Source organism: Chrysemys picta, chromosome 25 (assembly GCF_011386835.1).
Source record: "Chrysemys picta bellii isolate R12L10 chromosome 25, ASM1138683v2, whole genome shotgun sequence".
NCBI classification, from domain to species: Eukaryota; Metazoa; Chordata; order Testudines; family Emydidae; genus Chrysemys; species Chrysemys picta.
Window position 1 is genome coordinate 590,824 of NC_088815.1, and position 21,160 is coordinate 611,983.

At 45.7% G+C, this 21,160-nt stretch overlaps 1 protein-coding gene across 2 annotated transcripts in view; it reads left to right on the forward strand.

Annotated features, from left to right (window-relative positions):
* The first annotated feature begins 10 nt into the window (after positions 1–10).
* Positions 11–21,160, forward strand: part of SPPL2B (signal peptide peptidase like 2B) — a 96,708-nt gene continuing 75,558 nt past the window's right edge. For both annotated transcript variants that reach the window (XM_005309308.5, XM_005309307.5), the window contains exon 1: positions 11–143. In XM_005309308.5, the coding sequence (XP_005309365.1) occupies positions 84–143 (60 nt within the window). In that variant the 5' untranslated portion in view covers positions 11–83. The remainder of the gene's footprint in view (positions 144–21,160) is intronic.

Below are 21,160 nucleotides of genomic sequence, written 5' to 3' on the forward strand. Positions count from 1 at the left end.
GGCCGGGTTGCTGGGTAACACGGCCGGAGCGGTGCCAGTCCCGGCTCTGCTCACGAACAACCGGGGCTCCGGCGGCTCTCGGGATGGTGGCGGCGCTGACAAGCCGGGTCCAGCCTGGGCTGCTCCTGCTCCTTGTCGCCCAGGTGAGTCCCTGGCTCCGCCTGTGGGCACGGAACAGAGGCGGGGCGCGCCTGGGCCCCGCTTCCCCTTCCTGGGCCCCGAGGCAGCTCCCGACCCCTCCGTGCGGCGCGCCCGGGTGCTGTCGCTGCGGGACTCCGCCTTCCGACCGGGCCCCCCCGGCCTGGCAGAGCCCCTCGCTCTTGGACTGTGTTCGCCGCCCCAGCCCCCCGCGGCCTTCGCGCGGGCTCCAGCTGCCTTGTCTGGCCCGGCGGCCCCGCACCAGGGGGCGGGCGAATGCCCGAGTCGTAGCAGGGAACAGCTCGGTCCTTGGCTTACAGCCCCTGTCCCGGAACGGGGGTCTCGCTGTGCACCCAGCGGAGGGCTCTGCCTGAGGGGAGCCAGGGTTTGCCCCTCCAAACCAAAGAGTCTTGTCCGCGACCTGCGCTTCCAAGTGGGTGACGTGGGGTCACTGCCGCAGCTGGTAGCACTGGGCGCTTCCTGAACAAAAGACTTCCGAATCGACAGATATTTTCAGTGCCCAATGTCTGTTCAAGACCAGTCAAAGCTGAAATGTCCTTGATTTGTAGGAAGCCATGAAAACCATATACAGTCCTATACAGAGACAGAAAATAAACGTGGAGACATCTGCAAAATGGGGTTCAGGTACAAAGACCGGCTTCTTCACCAGACTGCAATAATAAAACTACAGTAAGGCTATATCTATACTACCACTTAAGTTGGTATAACTTATGTTTCTCAGGGTTCTTATGCCACCCCCTTAAGCGACATAAGTTACACTGACCTAAGCGCTTGTGTGGATAGTGCTATGCTGGCAGAAGAGCTTCTCCCGACAACGTAGCTACCGCAGCTCTTTGGGGGGTGGATTAATTAAGTAAATGGGAGAACTCTCTCCCATTGGTTTAGAGCAGTTACACTAGAGAGTTTACAGCGGTGCTGCTGCATCAGTAGCCTAGGTATGGAAGGGAAGAGAGACCTAGCTAAACTGGGACTTCAATAAGTCTCTTCCCCATCATGCCAGATACATTTTGGGATTTCCCATTACTGTTTTCTTAAGGCTGGTCTGTGCTACAGAGGTAGACGTAATGTAGCTTATGTGGACCCAGCTATGTCAGTGTCTACACTCCAGCCTTCCTCCCACTGATGTAAGTGCCCTACTACACCAACATAATAACTCCATCTCCATGAGAGGTGTAAGGCTTATGTTGGTGTAGTTGGGTGAGGTAGACACTGTGTAGACATCCCCTGTCCTGTCAATTTCATGGCAGGAGCTGTGAAATTGACAAGAAAGCCCCTGATTCCCTGGAGAGCTGGGTGGGTGAACCCTGCTCCCGGCTGGGAGTCAGGGCCAGAAGTTGGGGGGGGGGGGGGAGCAGAGAGGGGAGGGGCAGCCCCTTGGGAGCCTGTGGGGCAGCTAGACTTCTGGCAGGGAACTGTCAATGGAGCTGAGAACCAGGCTCTCAGCTCCCATGCTCAGGGGTGAAAGTAACTTAAAGGATTTACCGGTATGTCGGAGTCCTGAGCGAGGGCAGGGCCTCAACCAGAAGAGGCGGGGCCTTTCAATATGTAAACATGCTGTGGCTGGGAGTCCCAGGGCCTTTCAATACTGAAAGGCCCTGCCTCTTCTGGTTGAGGCGGCTGGGAGCCCCAGGGCTCAGGGGCGATTTAAAGGGCCCGGGGCTTTGGCCGCTGTGGAGCTCCGGGCCCTTTAAATCATGACAGGAGCTCTGCCACCGCTACCCCGGTGCGGCAGGGCTCCCGCAGTGATTTAAAGGGCCCGGGGCTCCCTGCAGTGGCAGGAGCACCGGGCCCTTTAAATCCCCGCCAGAGCCCAGCTGCCAGGGTCCCAGGGCTCCGGCAGCGATTTAAAGGGCCTGGATCTCCAGCCTTTGTGGGGAGTCCTGGGCCCTCTAAATCACTGCCGGAGAAGCCGGTCTAGTCCAGCACAGCGTACCAGACCATACCGGCTTACTTTCACCTCTGCCCATGCTGCCCCTCTTAGGTTGGTGGAGGCGCTCCTGGTTAGAATGTGCACCACTGTCCCAAGAAGGATAGTGTGGACATTCGACTGTGGTGACTGTCAGTCAACCTAATATACCTCAGCTTAGGTTTCTAGTGTTGACAAACCATAAGTTTATGGAGGGGATGATATAATGGGATAGCCTAATTTTGGCAATTAATTGATCTTTGACTATTAGCGGTAAGTATGCCCAATGGCCTGTGATGGGATGTTAGATTGGGTGGGATCTGAGTTACTACAGAGCATTCTTTCCTGGGTGTCTGGCTGGTGAGTCTTGCCTACATGCTCAGGGTTTAGCTGATTGCCATATTTGGGGTCGGGAAGGAATTTTCCTCCAGGGCAGATTGGCAGAGGCCCTGGGGGTTTTTCGCCTTCCTCTGCAGCATGGGGCATGGGTCACATGCTGGAGGATTCTCTGCACCTTGAAGTCTTTAAACCATGATTTGAGGACTTCAGTAGCTCAGACATAGGTTAGGGGTTTGTTACAGGAGTGGGTGGGTGAGATTCTGTGGCCTGCGTTGTGCAGGTGGTCAGACTAGACTATTATAATGGTCCCTCTGACCTTAAAGTCTATGATTCTATGTCTTTCAATAGTTCCTGAAAACATAGTCTTCCCTTCCCACTCATGGGAGTCCTGCCTGTGTACTCTGGGGAGAAGGAGGTGTGGATCAGAATACTTAATCCTGCACAAGTACACCAGTGGACATTTTTTTTTGATGTTGTGTTCTGAAATTCTCAGTCTTTGTTAAATTTTCTAACAAGCACCTTCTTGCTTTCTTCCATGCTATCCCTCACATTTGAGAGGAGCTCCGAATAAACATCAGCACAACACACTCATTATTCTCCTACAAAACCCCGTTAAAATTTCTCCTTTGCTGTGATGCCTACAAAAAAAAAACACCCCAAACAAACTTGACAGTTGCTGATGTGCTGAGACCACTGCTTATGATACTGACCATTATTGTCTCTGTTTCCTTGTACTCACCCACCTGTCTGCAACCATTTGTTGTATATTTTCTTATACTTAGCCCATGACCCAAAGAGCTTACAATCTATCTTTTTAGTTCTGAGTTTGTATGATGCCTAAATACAATGGGGTCATAATCCGTGTTCTCTCTCATTTTTTCCATCCATGTCTGGAATGAATTTTGTTATGGGGACCAATATCGATTTAATGTGCAACTGTGCACCACCAGTAGAAACAAAAAACCTAGATATAATATATATTTTTAAAAAGTTACCATAGGGATAATTACTCCAGCCATGACAGGTTAGGCACTTTAGAACTCAAAGAATTAAATTTAAGCGTAAGAGAGAAATAAAATTATGAAATGCATTGATCAGTCAAAAACCTAAAATAACAGCACTTTGAAAGAATAAAATTACAGAGAATATATGTGCATTGCAGGAAGTACCAAGCAATAACAACCACACAAGTATGTGTTGGGAGGTGAGTTTGAAAGAGACTGTGTGTGGTTGTATATGTGTGTAAGAGAGAGAGAGAGAGAGAGACAGAGACAGAATGTGTGTGTGCTGGCTGCTGGGGAAGTCTATGAGAGACCCTGTGCTGTCTCTTTAAGACACTCACACCAGAAGGCTCAGACAGCAGCAGCTGAGCTCTCTGCTCCTGAGCCCTGTGTCCCCCCCTTGCTCTGCAGAGATGGGGTACATGGGTGGGGGGCACCCTGACAGCGCCCCCTTATGCGCACACACACACACACACGCTCTGCACAGCAAGCAGGAGGGTCCCGGGAGCAGCTGGCAATGGGCTCCAAGGCAGAGGGCAGGAGCAACGTGCACCTGAACACACAAGCTGCCGTGTGTGGCTCTGCAAATCAAGTGCGCAGCACTCCTGGGTGGCCGTGTGACCACGCAGCTCTGAGGAAACACAGATCATAGTCCATAACTTGGGCTTCCTAGGTGCTATGAAAATATTAATAAATAACCCTAGTAATTCATTACATCAGGGGGACTGTTAAGGGTACAAAACAACTGGTTTCGGTCCTGCCGATTGTTATCATGAAGCAAGTTTTGTGCAGCTATTGTCTCTTGAGTAACATCTGGACATAATGAGGAAAATCACTCTCTTTGCCTTCTTATTATGACCTAAATTCTCCTGGGATCTTGTTATGGATATTCAGAGAATAGTATCAAGTAAAACAGATCCTGCCTTAGTCACAGTTCAGGGCAACTGCACCTTTATTTCCCCTCAGGGGTCCAGCAAGGGCACCCATTCTCATGCTTTCAGCTCCCCAGCTGTTGCCTTTCTTGGTGGAGATCCTTGTTTCTTTCTCTTCCAACTGGAGTATGTCCAGGCTGCACAGTTTCTTACCTTCACTGTGTATTTTCTAGCACAGACAGGTTGCCTAAAGACACTGTTTGCTTTCTTTTTTGAGATGGTTAACAAGTCACTTCCTATGCAAGCCTACTTTAGTCCTAAGGTGAAAAGCATTACAGAGAGAACATTAAAAACAATAGGAGAACGCACATGCATGCTATTAAACTTATGAGAATTACCCCCAACCCTAACAGGGATTCTGCCAGGAACAGTCCTTCAAACTCTCACCCAAAGGAATTCCGAAAATCTCGGGGAGGAGGGAGAGAGGAGTTGGGGAATTCAAAGGCTTGATACTGGAGGCAGTACATGCAGTGTGACAATAACACATACAGTTTTAATACAAAGATATTAACCCTAATTCAATAAGTCAGGATTCCCCTGAGCTAATGGCTCTTTCAGTTAGGGCAAGTCAGTTTCATAGCCAGTAGTAAGCAAGGGAGTAATGTGCTCAGCATCACATCCAACCAGTTTTGACTGGGCCCCATTTTGGAGCTGGCCATTCAGTGTGAGATCAAGTGAGACTTGAGCTCACAACCTTGACAATTGTTGTCAAGGGTCTTAACTGCTCAGCTACTATATCTCAAAGCTAATACCTAACTGGGGACTTGAACTGTAGCCCCTCAGATTAAAAGTCTGATGCTATACCAACTGAGCTATCCAGACTCATTATTTCAATAAAGTTTTTCTGAATTCCATAAAGTTTGTTTAGGAAATTACATGATATTGTCAGTATGTCTGTCACAGGATCTTGTTATGGGTGTTCAGAGAATAGTATGAAGTAAAACAGATCCTGGCTTTAATTTAGATATGTCAGAAGATCAAGACCTGGTATTCTGAGCAGCAAGCCATTGAGGAGAGAAGCTGGTGATAAAAGTAAAAGGATGGTTTTTTTTCTAACTGCCAGCCTTGCAGATTCTCCCAGGGGTCCTGGAGTCAAGTCCAATTTTTACCTTCTTAAGTATCACCAGTAATAAATTCTTCAGGGTAAATTATGTTGTCATTAACTCAATGCCTTCAGCAGGTAAACAACAGATATGTGATGTCAACAGATTTGACTCTGAATGGATTTACTGAGTAAGATAATGCGGTTTTTACAATAGCCACTTTTCAGAAAGACCTGAACTTTAAGATTTTCTGTGGTTGTGTCAACCTGACGTGGGCTGTACTTTCAGTGTTGGTAATGCAAAGTTCTTCTTCATGCATTTTTTTCCCCATAACTTCCTCTATCCTACCCTTTGATAGCTACTGAACAATCTGTCCTTCCTAGGTATTTACAGCCAGCACGTCTCTGCGGCCTGCCGCTTCCCACAGCTCCCATTGGCCAGGAACAGTGAACTGCGGCCACTGGGAGTTGCAGGGGGGCCATGCCTGCGGACGGTCAACGTAAACAAAATGTCTCGCGGCCCGTCAGTGGATTACCCTGATGGGCCGTGTGCCGAAGGGTTGCCGACCTCTGCCTTAATGCATCCTTAACTGAAGTTTCCACAGACCATGCACAACAGCAGAGGACCAAATCCTGGAAATAATCTAAAAATGGATGTGCAGCTTACCTTTGTCACACGTGTGGGTGCGTGCACGCTTCTTGCAACTCTTTCTTACGGTCCCTTTTGTTATCTCAAAGAATACTAATTCTAGATGGCATGTGTATATTTTCTTCCTTCTTTTAAATAGCGTGATAGGTCTCACTAAGCTCTCAATCTGCAATTTGTGTGGTTTGATCAATGTCAGCTACAAATCAAGTACTATTGATTCACTGAAAGCATCAGAAATGTTATATGAAAATAGACTAAAAGAAGCAGCAAAAAGGAACAAAAAATGGAGCTTGAGTCCATGAGTTATGATAAGCCTTGGAGCACTTTTCAGTGTAGGGGGATATGGCTTCAGTTAGTACAGACCTTTGTGGAAATGGCCCTAAAACTCTTTCTTACCTCATTGGAATAATGGAGGTGGCCCTTTCTGTTGGTGTACTCTCTGGCAAGATGGGCTGGTGCCAAAACAGGGATATGTGTGCTGTTTGTCACTCCATTGCATTTTGGAAACCCGATTGCTTCAAAACCATCTGTGGTCCTACACATTACCAAGAGTCACAGCCATGGTGCATTTCCCAATCCAAATTGATTTCCCACGGACCAGTAGCAGGCTGGTGTTGCCACTCGCTTCTCCACTGTCAGTGCAGCTCTCATTCTGGTGTCTCTGCGCTGGAGGGCTGGGACAAGCTCAGCATACAGATCCAGGTACATGGCTGTGCACATCTGAAAGTTCTGCAGCTGCTGCTCATCATCCCTAATCTGCATTACCCAGTGATGCAGTCAGTCAGTACTTGTTTCTCGGGCCCGGGCTCCACCATCTGCAGCTGCTCCATGAATGCCACCAACAACCTTGAATTGGTTTTTGCTATGTCCAACAGCAAACTGTCCTCCAAGGAATAATCATTTTCCCTACTCGTTCAGTTTCTCTTGCAGCTCTGTAGATAATGTTTTCACCCCTTAGCTCACAGAGAGCCGAGAAGCGATTACTACAGGATTGTGCTCCCTGAGCTTGCAATGCTCATGACAAAGCCCTGGCTGGGATGATTTAGTTGGGATTGATCCTGCTTTGAGCAGGGAGTTGAACCAGATGACCTCCTGAAGTCTCTTCCAACCCTAATCTTAATATGATTCTATGACAATAGTGAAGAGCTATGCAGGCTCCATGCTTTTGTCAGAGATGGCAGACAGTGAGGAGGGCCACACAAGTTTGTGGGATTTTAGGAAAAAAGGTGTGAAAATGATGGGATAAAGATAACATTATGGGATGGAGGCAGTTGCAAACTGGGAAGTTGACCCCATGCTCCCAGTCACCCCTACATGACTCATTTTGGCCCCATCATGCATTGCCAGAACTTTGCAAAAGGCAGGGCACTAGATGGTGGCAAGTTGCATAGTGGGATACCGGCCCAAGGTGCATTGCGCTCTGCATTGATACAAGCACTCCTGGTGAATATGTACACTGCCAACACAAGGAGCCATGTATGCATTTGCAGAAGCATTGTACTAACTGCTGTATGCTAATGTAATTTTGAGTCAATATAAGTATTTGGTCCTGCCATGCGGGCAGGGGACTGGACTCAATGACCTCTCGAGGTCCCTTCCAGTCCTATAATCTATGATTCTATGATAACTTTGATCTCAGGCTTTGTGAATCTCCATCATTTTCCAGGCACAGCAATGCTCAGTGTCACCACACCTAAGTTCCTTTGTGAAGCTCCCACTCTCTAAAGGGGTTTTGTGAGGATAGATGCATTAAAGATTGTGAGGCATTAAGGGTATGTCTACACTACGAAATTAGGTCAATTTTATAGAAGTCGATTTTTAGAAACTTAGAGACTTACAGAGCGGTGCGCTGTGGGTAGCTATCCCACAGTTCCCGCAGTCTCCGCTGCCCATTGAAATTCTGGGTTAAGTTCCCAGTGCTTGATGGGGCAAAAACATTGTTGTGGGTGGCTTTGGATACATGTTGTCAGGCCCCCCTTCCTCCCTCCCTCCGTGAAAGCAACGGCAGACAATTGTTTCACGCCTTTTTTTCCTGGGTTACCCATGCAGATGCCATACCACAGCAAGTGTGGAGCCCGCTCAGCTCACTGTCACCATATGTCTCCTGGGTGCTGCTGGCAGACGCGGTACTGCATTGCTACACAGCAGCAGTTCCTTGCCTTTGTGGCAGACGGTGCAATAGGACTGGTGGCCATCATACATCTCCTGGGTGCTCCTGGCAGACCTCGGTGAGGTCGATCAGGGGCGCCTGGACAGACATGGCTATCCTCCTCTTAAAGCACTGAATGGGAGCCAGAGACTCCAGGTCATTCTCTTCTTTAAGTTTCATCTCATGGAGATTCAGTCCTGCCTGGAATATCATGCAAGCTGGAGGCTTCTGCCTCAGGCTGCTCTCCCAGCCAGCAGCACCGCGTGGTCACACCTACCCCAGCCTACCACTTGCTCCCATGGCTCATGAAGCCTGGACAGTAGTAAGGAGCAGTTCAACTATAGGCTGAGCAAATGCAGAATGGTGGTAGAATGTGCCTTTGGATGTTTAAAAGCTCGCAGGCAGTGTTTGCTGACTAGGTCAGACCTCAGCGCAGCCAACATTCCCATTGTTATTGCCGCTTGCTGTGTGCTCCATAATATCTGTGAGAGTAAGGGGGAGACGTTTATGGTGGGGTGGGAGGTTGAGACAAATCGTCTGGTGTCTGATTTTGAGCAGCCAGACACCAGGGTGATTAGAAGAGCACAGCAAGGCGCGCTGCGCATCAGAGAGGCTTTGAAAACCAGTTTCATGACTGGCCAAGCTTCGGTGTGACACTCGTGTGTGTTTCTCCTTGATGCAAACTCGCCCCCTTTGTTGATTTTAATTCCCTGTAAGCCAACCACCCTCCCCTCTTCAAAATAAAGTAACTATTGTTTTGAAACCATGCATTCTTTCTTTATTAATTTAAAAAAAAAAATGAGATGACGGACAAGGTAGCCTGGGTGGGGTGGGGGAGGAGGGAAGGACATGGCCACATTGCTTATTGTAGCCACACTAAAAATCAAACTGTTTGAATGACAGCCTTCTGTTGCTTGGGCCATCGACTGGAATGGAGTGGCTGGGTGCCTGGAGGCTCTCTTCCCCCCCCCCCCCCCCGCCCTCCCATGTTCTTGGGCGTCTGGCTGAGGAGGCTATGGAACATGGGGAGGAGGGTAGGCGGCTATACAGTGGATGCAGTGGGGTCTGTGCTCTTGTTGGCTTTCCTGCAGCTCCAACAGACACTTCGTGTCCTGCTTCTGCTCTTCGCGCTCACTTAATTCTTTCCTGGCCTCTGCCACTGTATGCCTCCATGCATTAAGCTGTGCCCTGTCAGTGCAGGAGGACTGCATGAGCTAGGAAAACATGTCATCATGAGTGTGTTTCTTTTCACCTTCTAATCTGCGATAACCTCAGGGAAGGCGATGATAGGGGGAGCGTAGAAACATTCTATGCTCTACGATTCTGGGGGGACTGCACGGTCACCTGTGCTGCTGAGTTCGCCATGCTGACCAAACAGGAAATGAAATTCAAAAGTTCCCGAGGCTTTTCCTGTGTACCTGGCTAGTGTATCAGAGTTCAAAGCGCTGTCCAGAGCGGTCACAATGGAGCACTCTGGGATAGCTCCCGGAGGCCAATACAGTCGATTTGCATCCGCACTACCCCAAATTTGACCCAGCAAGGTCTATTTTAGTGCTACTCCCCTCACCAGGGAGGAGTACAGAAGTCGATTTTTAAGAGCCCTTTAAGTCAACAGAATGGGGTTGGTTGTGTGGATGCATTTTCATATACTACAGAGGGGGAAGGGAGAGGGACTCTGACCCCTCCTCTCAGAGGGGTAGGTCTCTTCCCCACTTATTCCAGCTCACACAGAGGCAAGAAGGTGTGGAGCAGAGTTGCCTGTGATCTTGGCACATATTGTGAGGGACCGGAGGTCTGGAATCCTGGTCCATAGGGCTCTTAGGTATTAGTAAGTTCCAGCCTGCCACCAATTGCTAGAACCAGAAGCTCAATTCCAACAGAGGACTCCAGTGATGGGATCTGATTGGCAGAACTCTGGGGCTCCTGATTGGTTCCCTGCTTCTATTTAAATGAAGCACAGGACTAGGAAGTTGTCCATGTGAGTTGGTTTCCCCTGCTTAGGACTGCTTCCCTTGTGCTACCTGCTTCTACAGCCTGACTCTTATTAACTGGTAATCTCAGCATGCCCGCCTCCTGACATCTATCTCGGTCTGCCTTCTGGCATATCTCAGACTCTGACCTCCTGGTATCTGACCTGACCTGACTTCCAACTCCTGTTCCGACCACTAGGTAAGATGCCCACTTCCCAGTCGTGACAGTTTGCATGGACCACTTACACCAGAGAAATGAGCCAGGTGGTGCCAGCAGAATTAATCTGGCTAACCCTTTGGGAGCACCGGACACATTCGAATGGGCTGACTGCCTTCAGGTGGACACCCAAGCCCTGCAGACATGGGTTGTCCAAGTGACCTCAGAAAACCAGCAGGAGCAAGTCAGACAGTTGCATGCTGAAAATGCCACACTCCAGACATGGCTCCTAGAACCCTGTTCCCCAGTCCCATCTTCTGGAACGGTTTGATGGTAATTGCCCAGTGCCGCTTCCTATTCATGATGTAGCCTCAGGGCTATGCTACTATTGTGCAAAGGTGAGCCTGGTTATCAGACAGCTATCGGGGGAAGCCTGAGACTGGGCCTCCCCCTTCTTGGAGTGGCAACAGCCTGATAGTTTCAAACTGGGAGGTCTTCCTCCAAGCTATGTCAATGCTATCCAATGTTCCGCACCGAGCCCAAATGGTGGAGGCTCACATCAAAGACGATGCTTGTTTCTGCTGTATATGATGGTATAAGATGACCAAAATCAAACTCTGCATTCAAAGTGAGGGTATAATCTTGATTTTTATATAATGGTGGTATAATATTTTCAATACTGTTTTCTGTCCCTTATATCCCGAAGAGAAACTTTATCTGCAGTTCATTCTGATGAATGACTTCCATTAATTCAAGTACTGTCTTGTTGGATCTACTTGAAGGAGAGTCTGTGAGCTGGAAGATTTTTGCAGTTGAGCCTATAGCATTCTTCGTGTGCTGCCAGGTTCAGCTGAGAGCTTAGTCTGGGAGAAGGTGGAGCTTTTTTCAGTTTATTTTGCCTTTCAATTATTTCCCATAGTGCTCGTAGTGGTGCAATCTTGTATCAAGAAGGAAGATTATACCCTGACAGCCATCCTCATGTTTCAGATAGGGTATCATTTTCACTTGAACGTGTCTAATGTATCAGAAGAGGCGGCTGTTCATATTCTGTGCAATAAAACTATATGGGAAAACTTAAGTTTACATGAGGAAATTCAACGTACATGCCAGGAAATTCAATGTACAGAACAGCTCTTTTTGTATACTGAGGTATGGTTAATTTCAACAGGTGTGGACTTGAGACAGCCTTTGCAGGTAGTGTGTGCTTTTCTCAAGCCTTTTACTAAGGAAAGGGAAACTATAGATGGAGTTGTATTTAGTCAGGGTGAAAGGAAAGGGGCATTGTACTGTAGAACCTCAGAGTTACGAACACCTTGGAGGTTGTTCGTAACTCTGAAGTGTTCGCAACTCTGAACAAAATGTTATGTCTATTTTGTCAAAAGTTTTGCAACTGAACATTGACTTAATACAGCTTTGAAACTTTACTATGCAAAAGAAAAATGCTGCTTTCCTTTTATTTTTTTAGTAGTTTGTTTAACCCAGTACTGTGTTTCCTTTTTTGTCTCTGCTGCTGCCTGATTGTGTACTTCTGGTTCCAAATGAGGTGTGTGGTTGACTGGTCAGTTTGTAACTCTGGTGTTTGTACCTCTGAGGTTCTACTGTACTGTGACAGTTTAGAGAGCTTGGCACAGGCAAAAAATCTTTTTGACTATGTCTTTGATGTAGGGAGAGAGGGTGAGAAAGCAGGACAGAATGATAGGAAAAGGAAGGGCGTAAAAAGAGGATTTAGGGTTATAATGAATAGGAGGATGTTAGAAATGTCTTAGGGGTGGGGAGAAGGGGAAAGTATCATTGGAGGGGAGTTTTTGGAGGCAGGGTTATCTTTACTTCCTTCTTTCAATCCATGTCTAATTCGTAAAGTTTTCTAATGTTAATATTCCCCACTGCAGGTGTCACTTGGATCCTTTTACACTTCTGCATTGCTTTGTACTGTGGTAATTTGTGTCATATAGCCCAAAATTGGTTAGGCCCTGGCTGATCTCTGAGATGCCTCTCTGTGCCTGATTGTGACCGTTGCATTCTGTTGGAATGCTTGTCTACCCTGGGCTTTACCTCCTGAAAGCAGGCAGCGAAGGACAGCACAGGTATGTGTTGGGAGGTAGGCGTCTCTGCACAGGGATCTCTTTCCTCTTGCCATCTGTTAGAGCTTGAGTTTGATTATTTTTAAGGATGCCCTGAAAGAAGAGTGTGTTCTCACTGTATGGCTTTCTTAATTTAGGCCTTCAGCCAGAAGGTAATTATCTCACGTGGAGGTGATAGAAGTTGGAATGAGTTTAATCTGTACCAGTTGTTGAAGAGTTGTTTGCTTTAATGTTTATACTATGTACCCAAATATTATAATGGGTGCAATACATACAAACTTTACCTTTTTGAATCTCTCTGCTTTCAGCTACTTTATTTTGTCATACTCAAGTTTATTGACCCTGAGAATCGTAGGGAATTCCTTCCCACTCTCTCCATCCACCACCCCAGTTGGTCTAGCGTAAGTGCTAGCAATGGTAGAAGTGTAGTGTAAAAAGTAGGTGTTTTCAGTATTGTTGTTTAAACCTGCTCCAAATAGGGTTGGACAACTCAGTGGTAAAAGAACTCTCCCACCATTCCTGGTGGAGCTGCAGCAGTACTAGAAGGATGGTGGGAGAATTGTGTAAAAGTCTTAATATAGACAGCCTCAAAGACTTAAGTGGCTTAAGCACTTAAGCAGAGAAATTAAAGCTTGTTTTGTTTGTATATTGTGCCCCTTTGTAATATTTGGGTGCCACAGCAGCTACATTATTAAACCACTCTTTACAGATCTGAAAGTAAGCATTTCCTCCAGCCCGCTCCACACATTCACATAGACTCCTAGACTTTAAGGTCAGAAGGGACCATTATGATGGTCTAGTCCGACCTCCTGCACAACACAGGCCACAGAATCTCTCCCACCCACTCCTATAACAAACCCCTAGCCTATGTCTGAGCTATTGAAGTCCTCAAATCATGGTTTAAAGACTTCAAGGTGCAGAGAATCATCCAGCAAGTGACTCATGCCCCACGCTGCAGAGGAAGGCGAAAACCCCCCCAGGGCCTCTGCCAATCTGTCCTGGAGGAAAATTCCTTCCCGACCCCAGATATGGCGATCAGCTAAACACTGAGCATGTGGGCAGGACTCACCAGCCACACCCAGGAAAGAATTCTCTGTAGTAGCTCAGATCCCACCCCATCTAACATCCCATCACAGGCCATTGGGCATATTTACTGCTAATAATCAAAGATCAATTAATTGCCAAAATTAGGCTATCCCATCATATCATCCCCTCCATAAACTTATCAAGCTTAGTCTTGAAGCCAGATATGTCTTTTGCCTCCACTACTCCCCTTGGAATCAGAACTTCTCTCCTCTGATGATTAGAAACCTTCGTCTAATTTCAAGTCTAAACTTCCTGATGACCAGTTTATATCCATTTGTTCCTGTGTCCCCATTGGTACTGAGTTTAAATAATTCCTCTTCTTCCCTGGTATTTATCCCTCTGATGTATTTATAGAGAGCAATCATATCTCTATACTTGGATCCCCTGGGAGAATAACATGAGGGGGAAAGGAGACCAGGAGAGCTGCCTGTATTTTAAAGAACCCTTATTGAGGTTTCAGGAACAAACCATCCCAATGTATAGAAAGAATAGTAAATATGGCAGGTAACCAGCTTGGCTTAAAAGTGAAATATCCTTGCTGATCTTAAATGCAAAAAAGAAGCTTACAAGAAGTGGAAGATTGGACAAATGACCAGGGAGGAGTATAAATATATCACTCAGACATACAGGAGTGAAATCAGGAAGGCCAAATCACACTTGGAGTTGCAGTTAGCAAGAGATGTTAATAGTAACAAGAAGAGTTTCTTCAGGTATGTTAGCAACAAGAAGACAGTCAAGGAAAGTGTGGGCCCCTTACTGAATGAGAGAGGCAACCTAGTGACAGCGGATGTGGAAAAAAGCTCATGTACTCAATGCTTCTTTTGCCTCTGTCTTCACGAACAAGGTCAGTTCCCAGACTACTGCACTGGGCAGCACAGCATGGGGAAGAGGTGACCAGGCCTCTGTGGAGAAAGAAGTGGCTCAGGACTATTTAGAAAAGCTGGACGAGCACAAGTCCATGGGGCCAGATGCACTGCATCCAAGGGTACTAAAGGAGTTGGTGGATGTGATTGCAGAGCCATTGGCCATTATCTTTGAAAACTCATGGGGATCCGGGGAGGTCCTGGATGACTGGAAAAAAGCTAATGTAATGTCCATCTTTAAAAAAGGGAAGAAGGAGGATCAGGGGAACTACAGGCCAGTCAGCCTCACCTTAGTCCCTGGAAAAATTATGGAGCAGGTCCTCAAGGAATCAATTCTGAAGCACTTAGAGGAGAGGAAAGTGATCAGGAACAGTCAGCATGGATTCACCAAGGGCAAGTCATGCCTGACTAACCTAATTGCCTTCTGTGATGAGATAATTGGCTCTGTGGATGAGGGGGAAGCAGTGGACGTGTCATTCCTTGACTTTAGCAAAGCTAAAGTATTCTTGCCAGCAAGTTAAAGAAGTATGGGCTGGATCAATGAACTATAAAGTGGATAGAAAGCTGGCTAGATCGTCGGGCTCAACGGGTAGTGATCAATGGCTCCATGTCTAGTTGGCAGCTGATATCAAGCGGAATGCCCCAAGGGTCGGTCCTGGGGCCGGTTTTGTTCAATATCTTAATTAATGATCTGGAGGATGGCGTGGACTGCACCCTCAGCAAGTTTGCAGATGACACTAAACTGGGAGGAGTGATAGATACGCTCGAGGGTAGGGATAGGATACAGAGGGACCTAGACAAATTAGAGGATTGGGCCAAAAGAAATCCGATAAGGTTCAGCAAGGACAAATGCAGAGTCCTGCACTTAGGAAGGAAGAATCCCATGCACGGCTACAGACTAGGGACCGAATGGCTAGGAAACAGTTCTGCAGAAAAGGACCTAGGGGTTACATTGGACGAGAAGCTGGATATGAGTCAACAGTATGCCCTTGTTGCCAAGAAGGCTAACAGGATTTTGGGCTGTATAAGTAGGGGCATTGCCAGCAGATCGAGGGATGCGATTATTCCTCTCTTTTCAACATTGGTGAGGCCTCACCTGGAGTACTGTGTCCAGTTTTGGGCTCCACACTACAAGAAGGATGTGGAAAAATTGCAAAGAGTCCAGCGGAGGTCAACAAAACTGATTAGCGGGCTGGAGCACATGACTTATGAGGAGAGGCTGAGGGAACTGGGATTGTTTAGTCTGCAGAAGAGAAGAATGAGGGGGAATTTGATGGCTGCTTTCAACTACTTGAAAGGGGGTTCCAAAGAGGATGGATCTAGACTGTTCTCAGTGGTAGCAGATGACAGAACAAGGAGTAATGGTCTCAAGTTGCAGTGGGCGAGGTTTAGGTTGGATATTAGGAAAAACATTTTCACTAGGAGGGTGGTGAAACACTGGAATGGGTTACCCAGGGAGGTGGTGGAATCTCCTTCCTTAGAGGTTTTTAAGGTCAGGCTTGCCAAAGCCCTGGCTGGGATGATTTAGTTGGGGATTGGTCCTGCTTTGAGCAGGGGGTTGGACTAGATGACGTCCTGAGGTCCCTTCCAATCCTGATATTCTATATCTCACCTCCGCCTTCATTTGGTCAGGCTAAACAAGCCGAGCTCTTTGAGTCTCCTTTCATAAGACAGGTTTTCCATTCCTCAGATCATCCTAGTAGCCTTTCTCTGTACCTATTCCAGTTTGAATTCATCCTTCCTAAACATGGGAGACCAGAACTGCACACAGTATTCCAGATGAGGTCTCACCAGTGCCTTGTATAACTGTACTAACACCTCCTTATCTCTGCTGGAAATACCTCGCCTGATGCATTCCAAGACCGCATTAGCTTTTTCCACGGCCATATAATATTGGTGACTCACAGTCAGCCTGTGATCAACCAATACTCCGAGGTCGTCGTCCTCCTCTGTTACTTCCAGCTGATCAGTCCCCAGTTTATAACAAAAATTCTTATTAATCCCTAAATGCATGACCTTGCCCTTTTCACTATTAAATTTCATCCTATTACTTTTACTCCAGTTTACAAGGTCATCCAGATCTTCCTGTATGATATCCCGGTCCTTCTCTGTATTGGCAATACGTCCCAGCTTTGTATCATCTGCAAACTTTATTAGCACATTCCCACTTTTTGTGCCAAGGTCAAAGTATGGCATGATCTACCTTTTGTAAAACCATGTTGTATTTTGTCCCAATTACCATTGACCTCAATGTCCTTAACTACTTTCTCCTTCAAAATTTTTTCCAAGACCTTGCATACCACAGATGTCAAACTAACAGGCCTGCAGTTACCCAGATCACTTTTTTCCCCTTTCTTAAAAATAGGAACTATGTTAGCAATTCTCCAGTCATATGGTACAACCCCTGAGTTTACAGTTTCATTAAAAATTCTTGCTAATGGGCTTGCAATTTCATGTGCCAGTTCCTTTAATATTCTTGGATGAAGATTATCTGGGCTCCCCGATTTAGTCCCATTAAGCTGTTCGAGTTTGGCTTCTACCTCGGATGTGGTAATATCTACCTCCATATCCTTATTCCCATCTGTCATCCTACTATTATCCCTAAGCAACTCATTAGCCTCATTAAAGACTGAGGCAAAGTATTTGTTTAGATATTGGGCCATGCCTAGATTATCCTTAACCTCCACTCCATCCTCAGTGTTTAGCGGTCCCACTTCTTTCTTTGATTTTTTTTTTCTTATTTATATGGCTATAGAACTTTTTACTATTGGTTTTAATTCCCAATTGCAAGGTCCAACTCTACATGGCTTTTGGCCTTTCTCACTTTATCCCTACATGTTCTGACCTCAATAAGGTAGCTTTCCTTGCTCATCCCTCTGATTTTCCATTCCTTGTAGGCTTTCTGAATCACCTCTCTGAGATGCTTGCTCATCCTGCCTATGAATTTTTTCCGCTTTCTTGGGATGCAGACTTCTGATAGTTTATGCAACTTTGACTTAATTCCAGGCCTCCTCCACCTTTAGATCCACAAATTCTTCAGTCCAATCCACTTCCATAACTAATATCCTTAATTTTTTTTAAAGTTAGCCCTTTTGAAATCAAAAACCCTAGTCACAGATCTATTTTTGTTTATCCTTCCATTTAGTTTGAACTTAATTAGCTCATGATCCCTCGAAGCAAGGTTGTCCCTACAATCATTTCTTCTATAATATGGTCCTCACTACTCACTGTCAAAGTTAGACTCAGGACTCATAGTTTGTCAGACCACTCTGTTTTATTAGCACAGCGCTCTGCTAATAACACCCAGATAATATGAGCACCATGCAAGATTCAAACAGTTTTATTTATACAGATAAAAGTGTGCGAGCTAAACAAAGGGACAGAGAGCAAAATTGTAAAATTTGCCTGGGGCACAATATGCATATCCTGCTTCCTTATTAACTTTTACCAGAGTTTTGATTACTTTTAACTCTTGCTTCCAAAACACACAGAGATCTGAAAAAGAAAACAGTCTATTGTGGCTCCTTTGGATTTTAATTAAGTAGCATGTTTCGTTTGCATTTCCTTTACCCACCTCTATAATACAGTGCACATGTCTGCACATTCCTTCTATACTTTAACTTTTAAAACATTAGCCATATTAATTTTTACATAAGGTGTAACTGTTTCTTTTGTTCTTACAGAGTTTTATGTATCCTTATCAAAGTGACAATATGATTACACAGAGCCATTTTAAGGCTCACTGTTTCTAACATTTCTTCTTTTTGTTTTGTGCACCTCACCCCTGCTGTTGCTTCAGGGGGGCACTGTCTTTTTATTCTTTTACTATAGCTCTCATTTGCTATTTTGTTATAAAAAGAAACAAACAAACAAAAAGAATCCAGAATCTCTTCCTATTCTTCTGATTTTTGACTGCCCTGCTGCAGCCACGACTTGGCCTTTATTTTATAACATTTTAAATTTTGTAAAGAATCAAGTTACCCCTTAAGGGTTAACTACCAAATCCCAAAGCCAACCAACACTGATTACCTGTGTCTGACAAAAAGGTCTGTCAGTTTTGCAACTTTGAATTAAAGAGTCAAATGGATTTTTAGTGGCATTATAAACAAAACAAAACCAATTTATCTTAAACCTACAAAACAGGAGTTTTACAAACCTCACATATTCCCACCGACAGACGGATACATACATTTTCTTTTCCTTAACATCCCTTTTACACTGCTTTGTTTTTACATAGCTGTACATAGATTACATTACCTTTATACATTTGGGGCAGTTAAGTTCCAACAGAACCCCCCTATGTTCTTTTAGCAAATTTGACTTAATTGTCCATAGTCAAATTATTTTAATTAGATAGTCTCTTTACCTGGATTATTTACAGACTTTTTTTGGAAAAGGGCCCATTTTTCCTTCAGAATGGCTGCAAAGAAACCAAGAATTCTTTTAACAAGATCCTTAACATTTTTACAAGATTTAACTGCTTAATTCTTTTCAGCCTCTGTAGAGTTAACTTTTCACTCTCTTTCCTTAAATCACTTGTTTATCTCCCCAAATGACACCTTTATCAACTCTGATTTCACCCTTTTAAGTATTGTTCCAGGGGTTCATACTTTCACTTACTCCTGACACTATATCCTTAGGGCTTCCAACCTGTTTTTCAGTTTCTTTATCTGTTGCTTGCCTGCTTGTCCGGGCCCGATCCTGCTTTTTCTAGTGAACCGTTTTTGTGAGTGATATTGTGGTCATTTCACAATTTTGAAAGAAACGTTTAAGGAAAGGGACTAGGAAGGGTGGGGGCTAGTTGAGGAGTCCACTCTCCTTGCTGAATTGGTAGTGGAACACTAAAGAATCAGTTTCTGAGGCAGACAACGAAGGGGAACAGAACAAGGGGCTTTTTGTCCTTTTTACAATGAGATGGGAGTATGAAGGGGGTTGGGATCGATCCGGGGTTGTTGGTTTTTTTCCGGAGAACAGGGTAAAGGGGAGTGCTCGGTCTGGTGGTGGGAGAGGAGGCTTTTAATAAAGCTTTTAACTTATTATTTGAATATTTGAGAGAGGCGAGTTTTGATTTTGTCCGCCTATGATTTGCCTCTTCCCACCACTGCATGAAACAATTAACCTCTTCTTTTCCAATTTAGTTTTAGATTGGCCGAGTTTGTCTTTTAAGATGTCCACTCGGTCCTTGTTCCAAGATTTTAACAGTGGCCACTGAGTTTTGGGATCTCCCTGAGTTAGCCTAGACCATTTTTTCAGAAATTTACAGTCCGGACCCTTCCTAAAACTGAGCCGACTTAGACGTCTGGTTACCAATACAGGAAGACTTTACACACACCAATCACACAAGAAGGAAATTCGGGTTCATCAGAGTGATGCCCGGTGCAACACACAAAAGGAACCCACAGGCTACTGCCTCAATCGCCCTTGCTTTCACACCAAGGGTTTTACCCAAGGTGGGGTGCAGCTGCAATTGTGCAGTTTTCACTCACTCTGACCGCGGGGACAGGAACCGCTTGGTCGGCCGATCCCCGGACGGAGATGGCACCCAGACTCAAACACTCCACAGAAGGATGGATAGACACAGAGACAGGACAGTCCTCAGTCTGGACAAAACACAGAAATAATTACCTGACCAGATTCCTGATGTCAGATCCCGGGATCCCTACCAGAACAGAGTGGGAACCAACAGGTTCGATGGCGTAAACCTCACTGTGGTCGTGCGCCCTTCCGTTCAGGGGGAGGACCGCTCGGGCCAAATGCCCAGGTGCCGGCTACCACGGTCATCCTACAAAAATGGTCAGGAATCACATGGCCTCAGTGAAGATGGTTGCCATCTTGGTGGAACCTCCAAATTGTCAAAGTTAGACTCAGGACTCATAGTTTGTCAGACCACTCTGTTTTATTAGCACAGCGCTCTGCTAATAACACCCGGATAATATGAGCACCATGCAAGATTTAAACAGTCTTATTTATACAGATAAAAGGGTGCGAACTAAACAAAGGGACAGAGAGAGCAAAATTGTAAAATTTGCCTGGGGCACAGTATGCATATCCTGCTTCCTTATTAACTCTTATCGATCTAAGGCTAATGCTTCACCAATCGCCCTTAAGTGGAGCAATTCATTAACAGTTAATGTCTGCTTTCCTGATACCTGGATTGCAGCATTTCTCATTTCTACGTAAAGGTACATACAGCATTGTTTCATTCATTCTATTTCTTTAATATAATTTATTTCACTTTCACATCACCAAAACCAAATCTAAAATGGCATCCCCTCTTGTTGGTTCAGCAACTATTTGGTGAAGGAATCCATCAGCTACCGCATCCAGGAAAATCTGAGCCCTATTATTATTACTAGCACTTGTCCTCCAGTCTATATAATAATATAATATTTGGAGATATACCTATCTCATAGAACTGGAGGGGACCCCGAAAGGTCATCAAGTCCAGCCCCCTGCCTTCACTAGCAGGACCAAGTACTGATTTTTGCCCCAGATCCCTAAGTAGCCCCCTCAAGGATTGAACTCACAACCCTGGGTTTAGGGGGGCCAATGCTCAAACCACTGAGCTATCCCTCCCCGCTGGGAAGTTAGTCTCCTATGATCACACAATTCCCATTAGTATTTACTTCATTAAAAACATTAAAGAGGTCTCTATCCATGTCCAAATCAGATCCCGGTGGTCTATAGCACACCCCAAGCACTATCCCAAGGGAGGCTCTAGTAGCTTTCTTCCCCAATGTGATTTTTATCCAGACAGACTCTGTCTTATCCATTCCATCACTTCTTATTTCTTTACAGTTTACTTCATCACTGATTATACAATGCT